This window comes from Corvus hawaiiensis, chromosome 7 (genome assembly GCF_020740725.1).
Source record: "Corvus hawaiiensis isolate bCorHaw1 chromosome 7, bCorHaw1.pri.cur, whole genome shotgun sequence".
In the NCBI taxonomy this organism is placed as follows: Eukaryota; Metazoa; Chordata; class Aves; order Passeriformes; family Corvidae; genus Corvus; species Corvus hawaiiensis.
This window is the reverse complement of record NC_063219.1, coordinates 29375413-29392598: the sequence shown is the minus strand read 5'-3', so window position 1 is coordinate 29392598 and position 17186 is coordinate 29375413. Positions and strand designations below refer to the sequence as shown.

At 44.8% G+C, this 17186-nt stretch overlaps 1 protein-coding gene across 2 annotated transcripts in view; it reads right to left on the bottom strand.

The window, feature by feature from the left end:
• The window catches only part of SLC15A2 (solute carrier family 15 member 2), a 72549-nt gene extending 58904 nt beyond the window's left edge, over window positions 1-13645 (bottom strand). The window contains exon 1 of one of the 2 annotated variants that reach the window (XM_048310138.1): window positions 13582-13645. In XM_048310138.1, coding sequence (XP_048166095.1) covers window positions 13582-13630 — 49 coding nt within the window. In that variant the 5' untranslated portion in view covers window positions 13631-13645. Of the gene's footprint in view, window positions 1-2911; window positions 3056-13581 lie in introns of those variants that run through there. The other variant, XM_048310134.1, reaches the window with a different exon arrangement.
• Between the last annotated feature and the right edge of the window lie 3541 nt (window positions 13646-17186).

Genomic DNA, 17186 nt, shown 5'->3' with positions numbered 1-17186 from the left:
AGAAATAATTTGAGGGCACAAAACCAGTTTTCAGCATTACTGACATTTCCCATTGTTAACAAACAGATGATCTTAAAATGGTAAAGTCAGAGGAATAATTCCTCTCTTATACGAGGTCTGATTGACTAGACATGACAGATGGTGTTTTTATTACTTTCTGTTCTAAAAGAGGCTTCATCTAATGCAGCCCAAGCTGTGTTATGAGTCTTAACCTCTCAGATAAGCAAACCCTGTTTCATCAGGTTAATGGATCCTTACTTGATTCAGGAAGGCAATTTTCCTTAAAGTTATTCTAATTAAGTACTCAGAGCCCAAATTGTCCTGGCTGATTGACTGCCAGCAATGGATAAATCTCTCTACTAGGGACCATATTTATTTTCAAAGAGGGAAAGCAAGTTATTATTATTATTATTACAGAACCAATTCTATCCTGCATTCAATGGCTTCTCCTATACTGGCTTTTACTGCTGTTGCAGAATTAAAGACAAAAGTATAGTTAATGGAGCCTTTCTCTCAATAGTTTTGTTAAATAACAGGCAGGGAAGGAAAATGAGAGGTGGCCTGCTATCTACTGATACCCCCTCAATTAACTGCCCCCATGGCAATAATATCTAACCCTAATCAGCACAGAACCCTTCAAGCAGGCTCACTCCAACCTGTCTTCCTGCATCAGCCCCCAAACTGAGGGCTGCTGGCCCCAGTAACTTTGTCACTAGGCTGAGAAATGACAGAGGACTATCTACTTTCTAAAAGAAAAGCTCTGAAGGAAAACCAGTGCCTGAAGGATGCTCCCTGTAAGTTCCATCTCCTGCAGGGCATCTGGCTCCACAGGCAGTTTGGTGCTACAGCTTCAGCTTCATGGGAGCACAGTGACAGCACAGGATAAGGATCATAGTGCCCTGCTGCCTTGACTCTTTGCTGACTCCTGTCACTCCAGGCAGAAGCCCTGCCAGCCGTGGGGCTGTCCAGGCTGCTTAAAGAAGCAGATGGGAGGCCTGACCTCTCCTACTCTCTTCCACCTACTACAAGACTGGTCTAGCAACTGAGCCCATGTGAGGACAAGGAGAAGAACAACCACCTCAAGGCTGTGCAGAAAACACAGAGAACATAGAATTCTTGCATAGAAACAAGAACTGAATCCACAGCTCCTGAAGGATCATTCAGTCAGTGCTTTTACTTCTCAACGCACATATTAGCTTTTCACACAGCCTCACAAGCAGAATTGGTAGCCCTGATGCCCCATAAGACATTCAGTATTGGATTTCCACCTCCAGAAAATCTGACCCCCAGGAGTCTTAGTTGGAGTTTGCAGAGCAGCCAAAGTGAGCTACTTAACACAAAAAAGTTCCTTTGCCAGTTTCAGGGAAGCTGAGCTGTTCTCCTTACAGCTCTGCTGAAGTTATTGATGCCTCAAATGAAACAATCATTCTCAACAATTTTTATTTACCAGCCACCAGATTTTTAGGGTTTCGTCACGCAGAGAATTGCATTTCTATATCAAGGCAGGCATCTTAAAAATAGTGATTATTCTGCAGGAATTATAAAGATATGGATAGCAGGTGAAAATGGTGTGTTTGAATCAGACTCCCAAGCCAAAAAGTCAGGAAGTATGGCTGGACTCAGGCTCAAGGATCAGAAGCTCCCAAGCTTCCTCAAATGTCTCTGTTTCAGGTCCTGTCATGTAGCCTGTCACATTTAAAATGCACGGCACACTTCAGGAGAGGCAGCCTTTTAAAACAGTGATCTCCTTGAATATCATTGTGAGGTTGACTGCAGACACCTTTGGACTCAGAGCAAGCACCACTGCTAATTGTTCAGACGGGGGATCAATAGAGAGGCATAACTTAAATACCTGTTACTTGTGGAGACAGCCTCAGGGGACAGCCCTGGAACTGTCCTCACAGTTAAACAATCCCAGAAGTAGGCATCTGTCCCTGTTAATTACTGCTGGAAAATAAAGTATCAGAGCAGCAGGAGAAAAAGAGGAGAGCTTGACTCTTACTAGGTCTCATCTGCTACACCAGTTTTGAAAATGAGCAGTGTATGGTGTAGAGAACTTGTCCCTGGGCCTGATGCAAACCCCCATAAATCAGGTGAATGGACCATAAGCAAATTTCCCTCCCATCCAGTTTCCAGTGTCTAGGAATAGCTGACTCCAGCTGCTTTGGAACTGCAAAATGGCTCCAGAGCTATTGGATAAGCTGCCCCAGTAGGTTTCTCATTGCCTTTATTGAGTGTTGGGTCAGATACTATGCACAGAGGAGTCTGTGATCAGTGAACCCATGATTTGGTAGTTCTCTGCCCAGGAACTTATTCACAGTTAATCCAAACCAACTTCATTCATGAAACTGGCTGGAAATCTCATCAGAACAGGCTTTGCAGAGAGATTTCTGACACTTTTGCTTCCGGCATCAGCTGAAAATAGAGCAAAAAGAGACTCCAACTTTCTCTGAGTGTTTTGTCACATCTGAAGATGGGTGATTAATTCATAAAAAATAATAGCAGCTAGCTCATTTTCTGCCTTTTGCTCTCCCCCCCCCCCCCCCCCGCCATGAGCAGGGGTGTTTTTTCCTTAGGCTTATATGTTTTTCAGAACAATTTGTCACGTAGTGCAAACCATTTCAGGTACTTAACAGCATTAGTGATCTGCAATAGAAGCAGGCACAACAGGACACGTAGGTTACATTGTATGCTTCCCAGATTTCCACCTGGATGAGCGTACATCTTAGAAACAGGTTTGCAGCGCAGATTTGCACAACTTTCATTCTGAAGCTCTTGCATGGATATTCTGGATGATTGCCTCAAAACAGCCCACTCCCACCAACATTCCGCACACGACGTCTGTCTGCTCGAGCACTCCCAGCCAGGGAACACGGAAGGAACAGGAACACAATCCAAGCAGGTTACTTACGGAAATCTCTGGGGGGAGTCTCAAACAAAGGTGTCGGCAGAGTGTCCCCAGATGGAGGGATTTCCATGGAGAAAGCAGTGAAGTGGTCCAGTGAAAAGAAGAGCACTATGACCTGTTTAAACTTCAGGATGTGTCCAAGATAAATGCAGGGTATGAATATAAGGTTATTTCTTCTTGTATCCACAGCAGCACTTGTATTCCATGGTAATGTACAGAGAACAAATGGCAAAACAAACTCTTGGCCTCACAGTAACATTGTTCTGTTTGTTGTCCCTGGAGACCTTCAGTTAATCTTCATCTGTGGGTTTGGCCAGAGAAATGTACTGGTGAACCTCCCTTCTCTGATTTCTCTATGCAAACTAAAAGCTTCTTGAGGATTCATTAACTCTTTATTTCATCATTTCGTGTATTTCAGGGTAGTCATTTGCATTTTCTGTACCACCCAGCGGCTTTGTAAGTGCAGAGTTATTGGTGAGGTCTCTTCCCAACTTGCACGTGTTCCAGAGCAGCGGTCCTAAAGAAAGAGCTGGTCCTACAGCGAGGATAGACAGCTAAAACAGGTACATTGGACCTAGCTTGGCCAGACCTGGTCTCTCTCAGCCCTAGAGTTTTCCTCCTTTTTTCACATTCCCTATTGGGGAATGGAAAGCAACTCTAAGGATTTGACTACATCAAGCCAACTTACCAAAACTGATCAGTAAGCAGAATTGATGTCATATGTTTTCAAGAGTTCATATTCAGCTAAATGCCTAAAATTAGGTTTAGGCTTTGGTGAATGACAAGCAGCTTCTCCAAAAAGGCAGTCCTCCTGTGAGTGCTGAATATTTCTCAGGCATCCCCAATTTCCACACATGCAAGAATCACTTTGCCATTCATGTCCAGGTTGCAGAGAAATAGGAGCAAGCCAGGCAGGTAGGCCTGTGTTTCTAAGGCAAAGTAACCTTGAGTTCTTTAACTGAGAAAGAAAACAAGTTTTCACTTGCTTCAGTCTTGCCTTCATAATCTACTGCAAAGCTGAAATCTGCTGCTCCTGAGAGCTGGCATGCAGGAGGACAGAGCCTGACACACGTGGCTGACCGGCCATCCACCCAAGCACCCCATGCCCCATCTCCCCAGCACCCAAACATCTCTAATGCACTAGCAGCTTCCCCCTGGTTCAGGCACTGAGCTCTAGAAAATACAATTATTTCAGTCCAAATGCTCAGGTTGCTGAACCACCTGTGGCATGTTAGTTGTGAAATAAGGATGATTGATGAGCAGCGTACGGATCATTTTAGAGGAGATAAACCAGACATTCAAGATGCTTGTGGCAGAATAATTCAGAGGACATGATAAAATGCCATTGCATCCCTTGAGATGAAAGGCCTGATTCTCCTCTCACCTAGGCTCTGCATTGCCTGTGAAGCCAAACCTGTAGTAAAATGGCTAGATAGGAAGAATCTCCTCCTTGGATGTCAGTAGGACTGCACTGGAGTGAGGATATCTGAGTCACAGACCTCAGTAGCCTCTAGCTGCCCAGGAAATCCACCTCATTCCCACAGTGAGGACCCTGCAAATCCTTGGAATATGGGAGCTTCCAGGCTTCCCAGCATAGAGGCAGGAGCCTGGAAGCCCTAAACCAAGCTTCTTGTTTCCACTGCTGCTTCTGGCAGGGAATCCCAGACTTCTGGGATCTTCTACACACCTAGATAGGTCCAAGTCTCTTCATGCCATGTGAACAGCCCTTCAGACTGCAGTAACAAGCATCCAAGCCTCATATGCTGGGTCATGGATATGGAGCCTTCCTCAGAGCAGAGAGAGAAAATGAGGTACCTAAAGGCTGGAATTCAGGCACTAATGGCTGTGAGGTCACCAAGGAGAGGAAAGAAGGGAAGCAAAACAACATGAAGGGAGCTCAATTTGCCATAAAAATCATAGACAGTAATACAAAATCTTTTACAAAGATTCCTTCTGCCTCAGAGTTCATGCACAGGAAGAAATCTGTCAAGACAAACATACCCCAAGAAAAGACCACCTGGGAAATGTTGAGGCAGTTCTGCCCAGTCCCCTCAGCACATTAATGTCAGGTCAGTGAAAACAGGGCTGGACAACACTTCTGCTTATAAAAAGGTCAAGGCTATTTTCAACCAGCTGCACTTGGTATGTGAAGCAGCTCCAGCTCATCACATTTGTCTGCCCATAATGCTCCATCCCTATGGGATTTCAGAATAGCTGCTTTGACCAGAGTCAGTAAAAGCAAATAAATCTGTGTTTTTAAAAAGAGCTGTGTAGGAAACTTGCCATGTGCAAGTCCAGAATAAACAGGAGCCTGCAGAAAAATTGTGTCTGGTGGTTGCCACATAGAAATAAAACCTGGGAATGAATCACATGGGACAACCAAGGAAGAAAGAAATTACCATAACTGAGACTGAAGAGACTCTCCTCTCCACAGTCTCACACTGCAGTGGGAACGAGGCTGAGAGGGATTTAGCTACAAGCCTGAGCAGTGAGTGTGAGGCCAGAAGCGGTGCCTCTTGACTTGTCTGGAGGCAGAATCACTGCCAGGTGCTCTCATGACTTTCTATTGTATCCCAGTGCTACCCACAGCCAGGGAGACAAGCAGGAACCAGCTCATCCTGCCTGTCTCCATGTCAGTGAAAAAAATAGGGATACAGTGCAGAAAATTGACACCTAGGCACAAACACCTTCCTCAAGCCCCTCATAGCACCAGGGTGGAAGATGGATCATTACTAATAAAAACAGAATGTTTTGCTTTCAAAATGGTCTCAGGGAGTCAGAGTCTGCTGGAGCAAAAAGCTTATTTCATGAGAATTTAGCAGGGGAATAATTTAATGGAGCTCAGATAAAAAGCAGTCACCTGGAACTCAGATTTAGAAGAAATTTTTTTTTTTTCCAAATTACTGGTTTGGAGGTTGAATAAGGAATATTCATCTGATTTCACTTTTCTCGCACATTTTCCCTGATGGGTGCACTAATGAACTCTAAACTGTATAGAGAAATGCTTTCAGTCCATCCCCACACCTCCCAAGGAGTAAATTCTTTATTAAAAACTAATGATTCTCTTTTTTGAAATTAGCATCTGCAAGTTTGGGGGCAACTTCAAACCTGGTATAAAAAGGAGCAATTCCCTTTGCAATGATTAGGACTTCCTCCTTCTCACAAAAATCCCGAGGGCCTCTTAACTTGACTGTCTTGATTAAAGATGGGCTTAGCTTCAATTGGGTAATTGCTGTGGTTTGTTACTGCTAGTTAGAGCAGAGATTTCCTGTGCTGTATCTTGGCCAGGCAGGGCTGCTTCCCTTGCACCTCAATTCAACCCTCCTCAGGGTGAACTGTTCGAACAATTACAGGTCACATATCATCAAAATACAGATGAATATGTGTACATCCAGACAGTTCATTCTGACAGCATTGGAGGAGGCAGCAGGTGACACACCATGATGAAGTTGTAGTCAAGTAGCTACAAGACCTAGTATGAGGGGAGACTTAGCTGAGGATAAAGCTCAATAACACACATTTTCTTGAAGCCCTTTAGAGGGATTTGGAATCAACTGTCAGTGGATGAGAAGTTAATGTCTTTGCTTGCAGTTAGGACTGTAAAACCTGGGGATGTTCATTTCTGTTTGCTGCCTCACAATCAAATGGTCTCCAGGTGCTTTGTGAGGCTTTTTACAGTGATTTCCTGACTCAAACCAAAGACAGAATTACAAAGACAGCATTTAAAACTGAGCGAGAAGATAGGAAGAACTAGTTTTGGGCTTAATTTTATATCCAGTGGTAACCTCTTTGGCACCATTTATCATACAAGAGATAATTTCCCTGAATTTGCTCCTCAAAAGCTCTTTCTAATTGAATCAAGCAGATTTACATTATACCAACTGATTTTTACTTTAAGCAGGAAGTAGGGATTCACTTAAACCAGTGAAAAATGTGGACTTGCAGGGGAAAGGAATTGAGAAGATTGTCTTTATATAAAGAAATCAGAGAGAGAATGAAATTTCAGCATCATTCAAATATGTCAAAGATTTTAGTTGTTGTAGATAAAAAATCTGCAAACACATCATAAAAGCTTACAATTGAAATAAAACATGTCAAAAACATTTTGACTGACTCAGGCCATATTTTTCATGTTTTCATTCTTTTCGAAATACAGCCAGTTTGTTCTGCCTCAGGATAGGAGGATTTTCTAAATCTCAGACATTATGGTGAGGTGGAAATGTGCATCTTTAAGTCCCTAAGACTTAAATTTCCAGATCTTCTAGAGAAACTCCACTGCCAGTGCACTTTCCTTCCATTTCTGCACCTCACTAATTGAGCACTGGCCCAGACAAACCACATGCAGTGAGGCAGGAAATTGCCAGTGAGTGGTAAAACTTGTTTACCCTGCCTCAGCTGCCTCTTCAGTGAATGTAGCTCATTTTCCAGTTAGCCAAGGTCGAGCTCTGGAGTTGTGTTTACTGTTACGGAAGGGCAGGGCAAAAAGGGTGGCTATTTGCCACCTGCATGGGCCAGATATGCCCCACCTGTGCACCCTATCCAGCCCTCCCTCGCTGGAGCAGACTCTAAGATACCTCAGCTATGTGCTGGCTGCCAAAGCCACTGAATTTGCAGTCAAGGCCACCCAAAAAAACTGCCTGTGTGACAGATATCATGACTGCTGGACACAGTGGATTCAGGTGGTTTTAAATGGGGAAGGAGCCCAACTCATTTGAGCTTAAAGTTCAAAGGCAACCATGCCAGAGCAGAGCCATGGCTTGCTAAATTCTGCTCTACAGCCGTGCTATTGGAGTACTTGGTCACTTGCCCTTTACAACAGATCCTGATGGTAGAGAGATTTTCCTGATGTTGGTCAGCCCCATTCACACAGAACAGAAGACTCTGGTCATGCAAATGAAAGCTATGGCAGATGCATTGGGTGGCTGCCTGAGGCAGTTGGTTTTCATGTGCAAGCCAACAAGGGGCAGCAGGTCTAGCCAAATGGCAGGATGGCCAGACATAGCTTAGATGACACAGTAAGCAGCTCCTCTTCTCCATCTGAGGCTGGATAGATGGCCTGGAGAGAGGCAGGTCTACATCACTTAACACCGTGCTGCACGACAAGTCACAAAGGGCTTTCTTAGGCAAGAACCGTTGAAGGCACCAGGCTCCCTGCCTGCTTACAGGTAAGGAAAAACCTTTGAGACCACTGGCTTGGACTGCACAGCTGTATCTGCCAGTAAAAGCTGTGTGTGCAGCACCTTCTGCTCTACCCTGGCAGGCAGCAAGGATGAAAGTAATTTGACATGTGATGAACCAAGGTGAGCCAGAAATGGGAAGGCAAATGAAAGCCAAAACCAAGACAAAGGTCGGGCTTACACAAAGCACCAGAGCCAAGCACCTGCCCCAAAGGATATGATATGAAAAGTCACTCCTAGCACTGAGTTGTCCATGAAATAAATACTCTTTGGCTTCAGGGCATGCAACAGAAGCTCAATGAATCTTTTGCTCCCAGCATGAAGCTGGAGAGTGCCTGTCCTCTGAGTCACTCCAGAACCATGGTGATGGGCTATCAGCTGACAGATGGATTTGCCTCTCTGTTCTTCAGTATGTGAAAGGCCATTGATCCACAGATTCTCGTTCCCTGGTCTTTTTCCCTTCCATCAGCTGTGGAAGCCTCTATGCTCATTCTAGCCCTGCTGGGTAAGGTAATCAGCCCTGCATTTCGCCACTGGTAACAAGGTACAGTTGCACTGTCTTTCAGCAGCAATCCAGCAGCCCACCTAAAATGAGCTACTGATTCCTTTTGACTTCCCAAGAAATAAACAAGCAGATATCAAAGTCATGCCCATCTGTCATTGACTGCAGAAAATATGAGGTAAGAGTGTCTGGAGACACAGGTCTCCAGGACAAGGCAAACCAGGCTGCTATACCCATCCTATCATTATTAGGAGAACCATTTGACTAAGCAACTAAAGAAGGTGCAGGCCCTGCTCAGGGAAATGGGTATTCCTGCAAATTTGATCAGGCCTGAGAAGCCAGATCATGGCTGAATCCATCCCTATTGGTTGAAAAGGAGGCTGTTTCTACCATAGGATCTGAAGTTGCTCTGTTAAGAACTGATTTATGAGGAATCTTCCATTCTGGCAAACATACAAGGCCTAACATTTAAAATGTCTGAGAGGCCATCACAAACCCATCTCTTGAAACACTCTCATGGCCCTTCAGGCAAGGAGCAGTCAGCCTGAGCTGACTTATTGTCATCTTGCTAGCCATAAAAAAAAAGAAAGGACCAGAGATAAAAAGGCCAACAATAATGTAATGCACGTCACCACCTTCAATTAATGCTGCACTGAATCTGGCATCACCATTTCTCTCCTTTTGCTTGAAAATTGGAATGATAGCACTTTGCAACCAAATTTCATGAGTTTACAAAACAGCAGTCAGATGGGAGGGTGGCTTGAAAGAAAAACACAGGGCAGTGACTCCTATCTGAGATGGGCCAGGCTCAGGACCACAGCATTTTCTGCTGTGCAGCCATTCACATAGAACAGCTGTCCCTAGTCAGGCATGAGCAACACATTGCATGGAGCATTCAAACTGAGTTAGGAGTGGTCTTGGTTCAGAAGAGGACAGCAAGGGACTCTCCAGATATTAAAGGAGCAGAAAGGATCATATTTAACATGTCTGTCTAGATATTCAACTGAACAGATTCTCCTTGGAGCCAACAGGAATTACAGTCCTGATATAAGGAAAGGAGTGATTCTCAGATCAACCACAAGCATAAATCCATCTAGTTTCCACAGAGAGGCATGATGGGCATCTTTTGGCTGACCCAGACTCCTTTAGCTGCACTTAGAAAACAAGAAAAACAAAAGTTCTGAGTTGGAAGCAGTGCAAGTGTGAGCAGCCACCATCGCTGGTCTGAACCAGTGCAGTTTGGAAAGAGTCATGTGGAGTAACAAGCATGTCCTTGACATGAGTACTCATGAAATTTTAGCCCAGAAATATCTCACTGATTTCTTCCAACTTTTTAAAGCAACATTGTCAAGAGAATGTAAAAATAAAACTGGTTGCCCTACATTTTTGGTACTGCTTGAGAGCATCCAGCCCAAAGCAATGTTTGTCACTGTATCACACACAAAGGCACAAAGCCACTTCCCTGGTCTTCCTCACTTCTCCTATACCTGGTCACAAGGCAGACCAGGACTGAGGGATGAAGACAAGGCACAGCTGAGGGAGCCTGGGTCTGACACAGGAGCAAGTCCTCAACCTCACACAACACGATTTCTCTTTCAGACGCCATTCACCCACTGGCTGTGCCTCATACTCCAGAAATGTTTCCCCACCATTCTGCCTTCCAAATTCCCTAAGACATCCATACAGAAAACACCCCACCAGATTTTGAACGCCCCCCCAGCCAATTTTTTTCTTTTTCAGCTGCCTGCCAGCCCCAGCAGAGCAGAGCTGCCCATTTGCAGAAATCAGCACTCTAATCCATTGACCTTTTCAACATTGTACAGGATTGTCTATTTCTTATCACCATAACCTATTTTAAGTAATCTTCTAGATGTTCAGTTCATTCTTCTCCTTGCCTAAGGAAACATAAAAATTTACACCTATTGTAAAAGCATGAATAAAAGCTGATTGAGGAAAGTAGAGACAATAATGTGCCCATAATACTAACAAGCTCACTTGCACTGTATTTCTCTTTAAAGGAAGATTTGTCTGATTATCAACAGGGTGTTGATTTAGACTGCTGCTAAAATTACCACTGTAAAAGTAAACCCACTTTTATTGCATTAGTACAGAGAACAGTTTAAACTTTTATGTCTGTTGCTAGGGGGTGACCAATCTCTTAATTATCAAGCCAAAAAGGGTTCTGTGGCAAGAGATGATATATTTAGTGCATTTGGGATATTTTTTGAGGAGGTTAAAATTCACAAAATAAAAATCAACAAATCTTTTTTAGAATAAAAATCAGCGAAGTTGGTGACAGAATCAGGTATAGAATTCATGCCATTCTTAGATCAGGCTGTTTGACAAAGCCAAGTGAGGGCAATGCTCTAGAATGTAAGATTCACATTAACTTTCCAGCTGTGAACAGACTTATCATGTGACTGCTGTTATCTTTTGGGTTTGGTAAATGTTTTTTTGTGCTGATATTGTGCAATTTTTCTAAATATAACAGTGAGAGTATGAACTACATGCCCTACTAAGAGCCAGTCACCTTCAGTGATAACTATATGCATTTTGGTTACTCTTTACACAGTTCTCAGGTGACCTGATAGTCGAGATGTAGAACACAAGTTTTCTTTGGCAGCAATGTCACCCTCCTCACATTCATGCATTCCTAATCTCAGTTCTCTAATGGGTAATCATGAACAGCAAAGGAGGAGAAAGAAGAAAGTTCATGTGCATTCTGCAAGGTCTTTGCTGTGTACACTATCCTAAGAAATAAGCCAGGAAGAAAACATTTTATATGAGCAAGCAGAGAGTTGCTTGGATCTCCCAGCATCCAGGCACCATCAATTTCTGCTAAGTGGAAAACATTAAAACTGGAAATGCATCTGGAGATATTCCTCCTTTGGTTTCAGCACACTCTGTATTGCTTCAGTCCTTGCTCAGTGTTCCAACTGTTCAACAAGAACAGCAAGATCTGCTCTGGCCATTGTGAACACGGTGGCTTTGGGACTGTTTTTCCCTCATTCAGCTAAAATCAGAGTGGCTGGACTATGGGCTTTTCAATCCCACATAGCTCACAAACAGCTCAGCTGCAGCTCCTCTCCAGGGCTATACCCTAGTCAGCAAGGACAGGGAGTTGGCAGCAGGGCAAGAGGGCAACATGAAAAATACCAGTTGGAACCACTTTTGTGGATCATTTACAGAAAACACATATAAAAATGAAAAGCACATTTAGCTGAAGAACATTTCATCAGTCAGAAAGTCACTTGAATGCACTGATGAGGAGCACTTTGGAGAGCACTCAGGATCCAGCTCTTTTCAGTACAGCTTCATTATGAGATTTGCATAGACTTGCTTTCCAGTTGGGTGATGTTGCTGTGTAGGAGCATTGGTTTGAGTGACTGATAACCCTGGTGGTGCAGCCTGGGTGGGAAGGCTGCATGCTTGAAATGGGCATCACAGGGACTGCCTTTCAGACTGCCATTATAGACCAGACCTTCCCTGAGAGAAACTCATTGGCTAAAACATTTCCAGTAAGATCATGCAGATTTAATGACTGATCAGAGAGATTGCTAAGATAACTCCCTCACCAAAGTAACAGACTGTATAAAAGAGAGAAAATCCTGTAATTCAGCCCATTTCAGTGCACGAGAGGTGGCACACAAAAGGAAAATCAGGATATTAAGGTACCTTGGCTTCAGTTCTCAGCTTTGTCTTATTTTCCTGTCACGATGGGCAAATGACTTGACCTCCCATAACGTCAATGCCTCAGTTTTGGAATGGGGAAGATTCTGCTGCCTTGATTACTTGGCTTTTAAGCAATTTGAGTGAGCATCCCTGTGGGGGTTTGTACTGTACCTAGCTAAAGAAGTGAGGGCTTTGGAGGATCGATGCCGCGTTTGTCCCTGCTGGGTCCCTCGTGGATTGCTCAGGTGGTGCTCTGCCAGCACCTAGGTGTGCACACAGTCTCACCTTGGCAGGTGGTTGTGAACAGCCGCTCACACACACCCGCAGTGTGTGCACGAACCGGGGACAAGGAGGCAAGAGGGGCTCTCTGCATGCAATTCCAAGGCATTTAACAGCAACACCCCGAAGGGAACACAGGCAAGAAAGAACAACAACTGAAGGCCCGCGCCCATTTTATCCTGAAAACGCCCAAAGGTGGGCAGAGCATCCAAAACCAACGTCTGAGGGCCAGGGGGCAGAGGCAAGGTTGAATGGCATAACAGGGGCCAATGGGAAAAGGGACTGGAGGGGGAGAGGGCCAGTGGCCAGCAGAATCTAGACAAAGGGAGAACTTTCTAGCACAGTGTTGTAAGGAGAGACCACTTTTAAGGCAACTTGAGGGGTGTAAAGTGGACTTAGCCACCGCAACACCTAACACATGCTCTTTGTGGCTGTTTTGAGGGGAAAAGCTCCATCCTTTATTTACTATTGTAAACACCACTAATTAATAATCACTGGAAGTTTTTCATTGAATCTCTATAGTTCAAGAGGGGTGTTCTCATTCCCAGGCCACAGAAATTAATAGAACAGACTGAATTCCTCATGCCTTCATCAAAGGACTTCAGCTGGGACATTGGCTGTCAAGGTTAAAGGTTTTCCACAACCCTTCGAAGGCACTGGCATTGCCTGTGGAGTCTTCAGTCCAAACAAAAGAGCAAAGACCCTTCAGGTCTTTTGGGACTTAGAGCAAAAGAAATCTTGCTTTGAATTGAGAAAATCTTTAAAGAAGGGACTTCAGACCTATAGTGATAAAGGAAATAAAAAACATCTACACTGACAGCTCCAGATAGGAGCAAACAGGCACAAAAGACTTTGAAAAACAACCAGCCTTTCATCTTCAATAGCAAGCTCAACAGCTCTGCACCAGCTGCTCTGTAAACAGTATAGCAAGGGAAAGAAAGTCATTGGCAGCAAATGCATTAAACATGGCAATGTCTTCAGATGACATATTTTGTAAATTTCCACCTTAGAAGTTATGCCATTTCTTAAATCTGAAGGATTACCTGCTGTATAGCAGCAGAGACATTCTGCCAGGCAGCTGGGCAGCTTCATTACCCTTCTTTCTTGCCAAACTTCTCATAATGCAGGTAGGCAGTTTGGCTAAGGTGGGATGTCAGGTGACTTGGGTTCATCTCCTGAGTCTGCTTTACATTTTCTGAGGGACCTTCAGTAAAGCACTTCATCTATGGGACCTATTTTCACCTGGAAAAGAAAAGTAATTATTCCTTTGTCTTAAAGCAGTCAGCGCTTTATAACAGTCATGTGCAACTTTTTGACTGTGGATCCATGAGAACTTTTTCAGGAGACAGGTAGACACCACTTGGGAAACTAAAATCTGTTAATAGAGTGATTTTTCCCATCTCTGGACCACATAGGAATAGCCCAGGAGCACCCAAACATGCACATCACAGGCTGAACTTACTCCAAAGTGAAAGCTCCTAAACATCAAATAAGGGAAACTTCAGCTTAGACTTGGTGTAAATTGGACTTAATTTAATTAAGTCACGTCGTGTGAAATATAAACCACTCTAAGCAGGGGGTTAAAAGAAAGCACTTGGAATCGCTATACAGTATTTTAGATGCTGAAACAGTTACATATGCTCAGCATCTATGTAGATGTATGGGGAGGGATTGCATCCTCTCATCGGTTTGGTTATTGGGATCTATTAAAACTGAAGTGTCACTTTCTCTTCACGCTGGAATCTATTGGGATTCTGGTCACTTAAACTTCCTCAACCTTATTTTGCTGACAGAAGAATAAGAATGCCAGGCATTTCCAGAGTGCACCAAGGCTTAACAGTAACATGATATATTTAACATATCTATACTGTTTAAAAACCACTACAGGTTCTTTAAGTAACTGACTGCCTTTGCAGGGAAGCAGCTGAAGATTGTTCCTGCAGCCAAGTTCACTCTGCTGATGGTAGCTCAGAGTCATCATCAACAGTGAACAAATGCTACTCAGCACCTGACACCCCCTGCAGCTGAGCCCTAAAATGCCCCGTTGCATAGGTCACAGCCCCCTCTCACCTGGGCACTTGACAGTCCCATGAAAGGCACCCAACACTGCTTAGTGGGAAGTGTTTGGGGCTCACATCTGTCCCTTGGTCTTTGCCAAGGTGTCATCCAAAGATTTCCTCAGCAGGAAGCCTTTGCCAGCTCCTCCACTTCTGGCTAACTGGCTGTTGCTATACCAGATGCTTTCCCTTCCATCAAGCATGGATAGGTGACTTCTCAGGAACTGGCTTGAGAAGAGCACAGCTGTCTCAGAGTGCTAAAATAGGCACTTTAATTTGTTCTCCCCACTTTTGACCAGTGAAATAACATATGGGCATCTGCTCTCTGCTTTAATTTACTGCCAAGCAGCCCTGGGGTTTCAGGAGACAGCATTTGGTGATTGCACTTGTAAGAATCCTGAACACTTGTCCAGCTGGTATCTGCATACTTACTAACCACTCCAGTGGGGAACAGCAACACTGCATCCCATATGTTCTCAGGTCTGCACCTCGTGTCTTACAGCAGGTAGCACTGGTGGCTCAACCCTACACACAGCACTTCAGAGCAATTTTGCTGGCAAAATCCTTTAGCAGCTGAGTTGCTATTCAATACTGGGGAGACAGGAGCAGGCTTTGCTCCCACTCAGTTCAGCATTAAAAATCTGATCTTCTTTCCTCAAAGTTGACTCATGCAGCAAGCATAGCCTATGGAAAGCCAGTGCTTTACATACCTTGTTGTGGTGGGTCCTTAGGACTCGACTTGAAGAGTGTCGTTTAGCCAGAGACATGACATTTTCAAAGGGGGACCACGGGCTGGCTGGTATAGAGCTAAGCTTAAAAAGCCCTGGTGCTGTCTGGACCTTGTGGGGATCCTCCTTCCTGTTTTAAGGGAACAGCATTAAGAGGTGTTGTCACATGGCCAGAGACAGCCACTACTTTAATGGCAAAGGCAAATATCCTTCTGCCTTAGTCTCAAACCTCCTTTCTCGCTCTGGCAGCAGCAGCCCCTCAGGCAGTGACAGCCATAGTGACACAAAAACTCTTACTCACCTCCTCCCTCCCCATGGTATTATTATCCTGATATAAAAAGGGGAAACTGAGGCAGAGAGCAAGGTGGCAACTTGTCCATGGCTGCTCAGGGCATTGCAGACAGTCAGGAGGCTACATGAACTGCTGGTCTGTGGGCAGCATCTGTTTGCCTGCAGCAGCCTCAGGAAGCCAAGCTCTGCAGATGGGAAGATGCTTTTTTTGGGTATCTACATGAGGTCTGAAGAATACCAGGGTGACCAGACCCTGATCTGCAGCAGGGTTAAGGATCCCTGTCAGTGCCTGGCTTTCCCAGGGACAGTCAGTAGGAACAGGTGTGTTCCCCATTGCCTTGGAAGCCCCTTCTCCCAGGCAGGCAGAAAGGGAGGTCTTTCCCCTGCTCCCCAGCCCAGCCTGCTTCTCACCACAGCACAACTGACCCCAATTCAAGCTGCTGACACTTATTTTCAGGGTGTTTCAGAGCTTCGTTATTTGTGAATGCCTTTTTGTGTAGCACCATTGGCGCTAGCACAGCCTGTTCCCAGCCTGTTCCAGCAGCTCCCCAATGACTGAGGTGACAGGCTCCAAACAAGACATGGGCTCTGAGCAGGTCCTCAGTGGGGTCAGTCAGAGACAGCAAGCATCCTGGTGGATCTTCCTCCCTTTTCCAGTTTCGCCTCCCTGTACACAGCCTTCAGTTTCTGCTCTCCAAGAGCTCAGTGCAGAGACTGCTTGGTTAAAAATACACATATACATTTTTAAATCCCCAGCAGCAGGCTGAGTATTGACAAACTGCATGACACTGGTAGGAAGGCAGCAGAAATGGCTTCTGGGACTGGTTTGTGAGGATCAGATTAAAACAGACTAAACATCTATATCCCAACTAAGTAGTGGGCCTGCCAGGCTCCGGGCAGGGAGCTGGCTGCACACATCAGGGAGATAAATGCTACAAGGAACAATCCACAATATCTGCACTTACTGTGAGAATCCTATATTCAAGAAAGGGAGGCTTCTCCAGTGGGGTTGCTGCATAAACTGGCGGCCAAGGACCAGTACCTGAAATGCTCACTGCCCTCTCCACATCCCACCTATAGATGCTGCCAGGCTCAGATTAGGGAAGAGGCCAAGGTATGTCCTCAATCAACTTCTCAGCACAGAGAGCAGGTGGTGAAGTGATGGGTAAGCAAAACAAGAATAACTAAAAAACCCAGCATTACCAGGATAGATGTGTGTCCACTTTGATCAACAGCCTGCCTCCAACTGCAGCCAAAGATGTTCAGGGGCAAGTCACACAATCCCAACTGCTCCTCCAGCTCTTCCAGCTTCTGAGTTTGTAGCTCAGGTGCTTCTCTTGCAGAAGAAATTAATGACAAAGAGAACACCAGGTGGGAGATCAGAGCAGAGCAAAGTCTCCCGAGAGCTGAAAACCTGCAAAAGCATGCCAGGTGAGTGGTGATGCTTGGGAAGAACACTTATCTCTGTGTACAACCAATATTCAAAGGAAAACAGCTGTGACCTGTGTGACAAGCCTTACTGGGCATCTCAGTCTCTACAACATGGCCAGTACGACATTATTCTTAAAGATA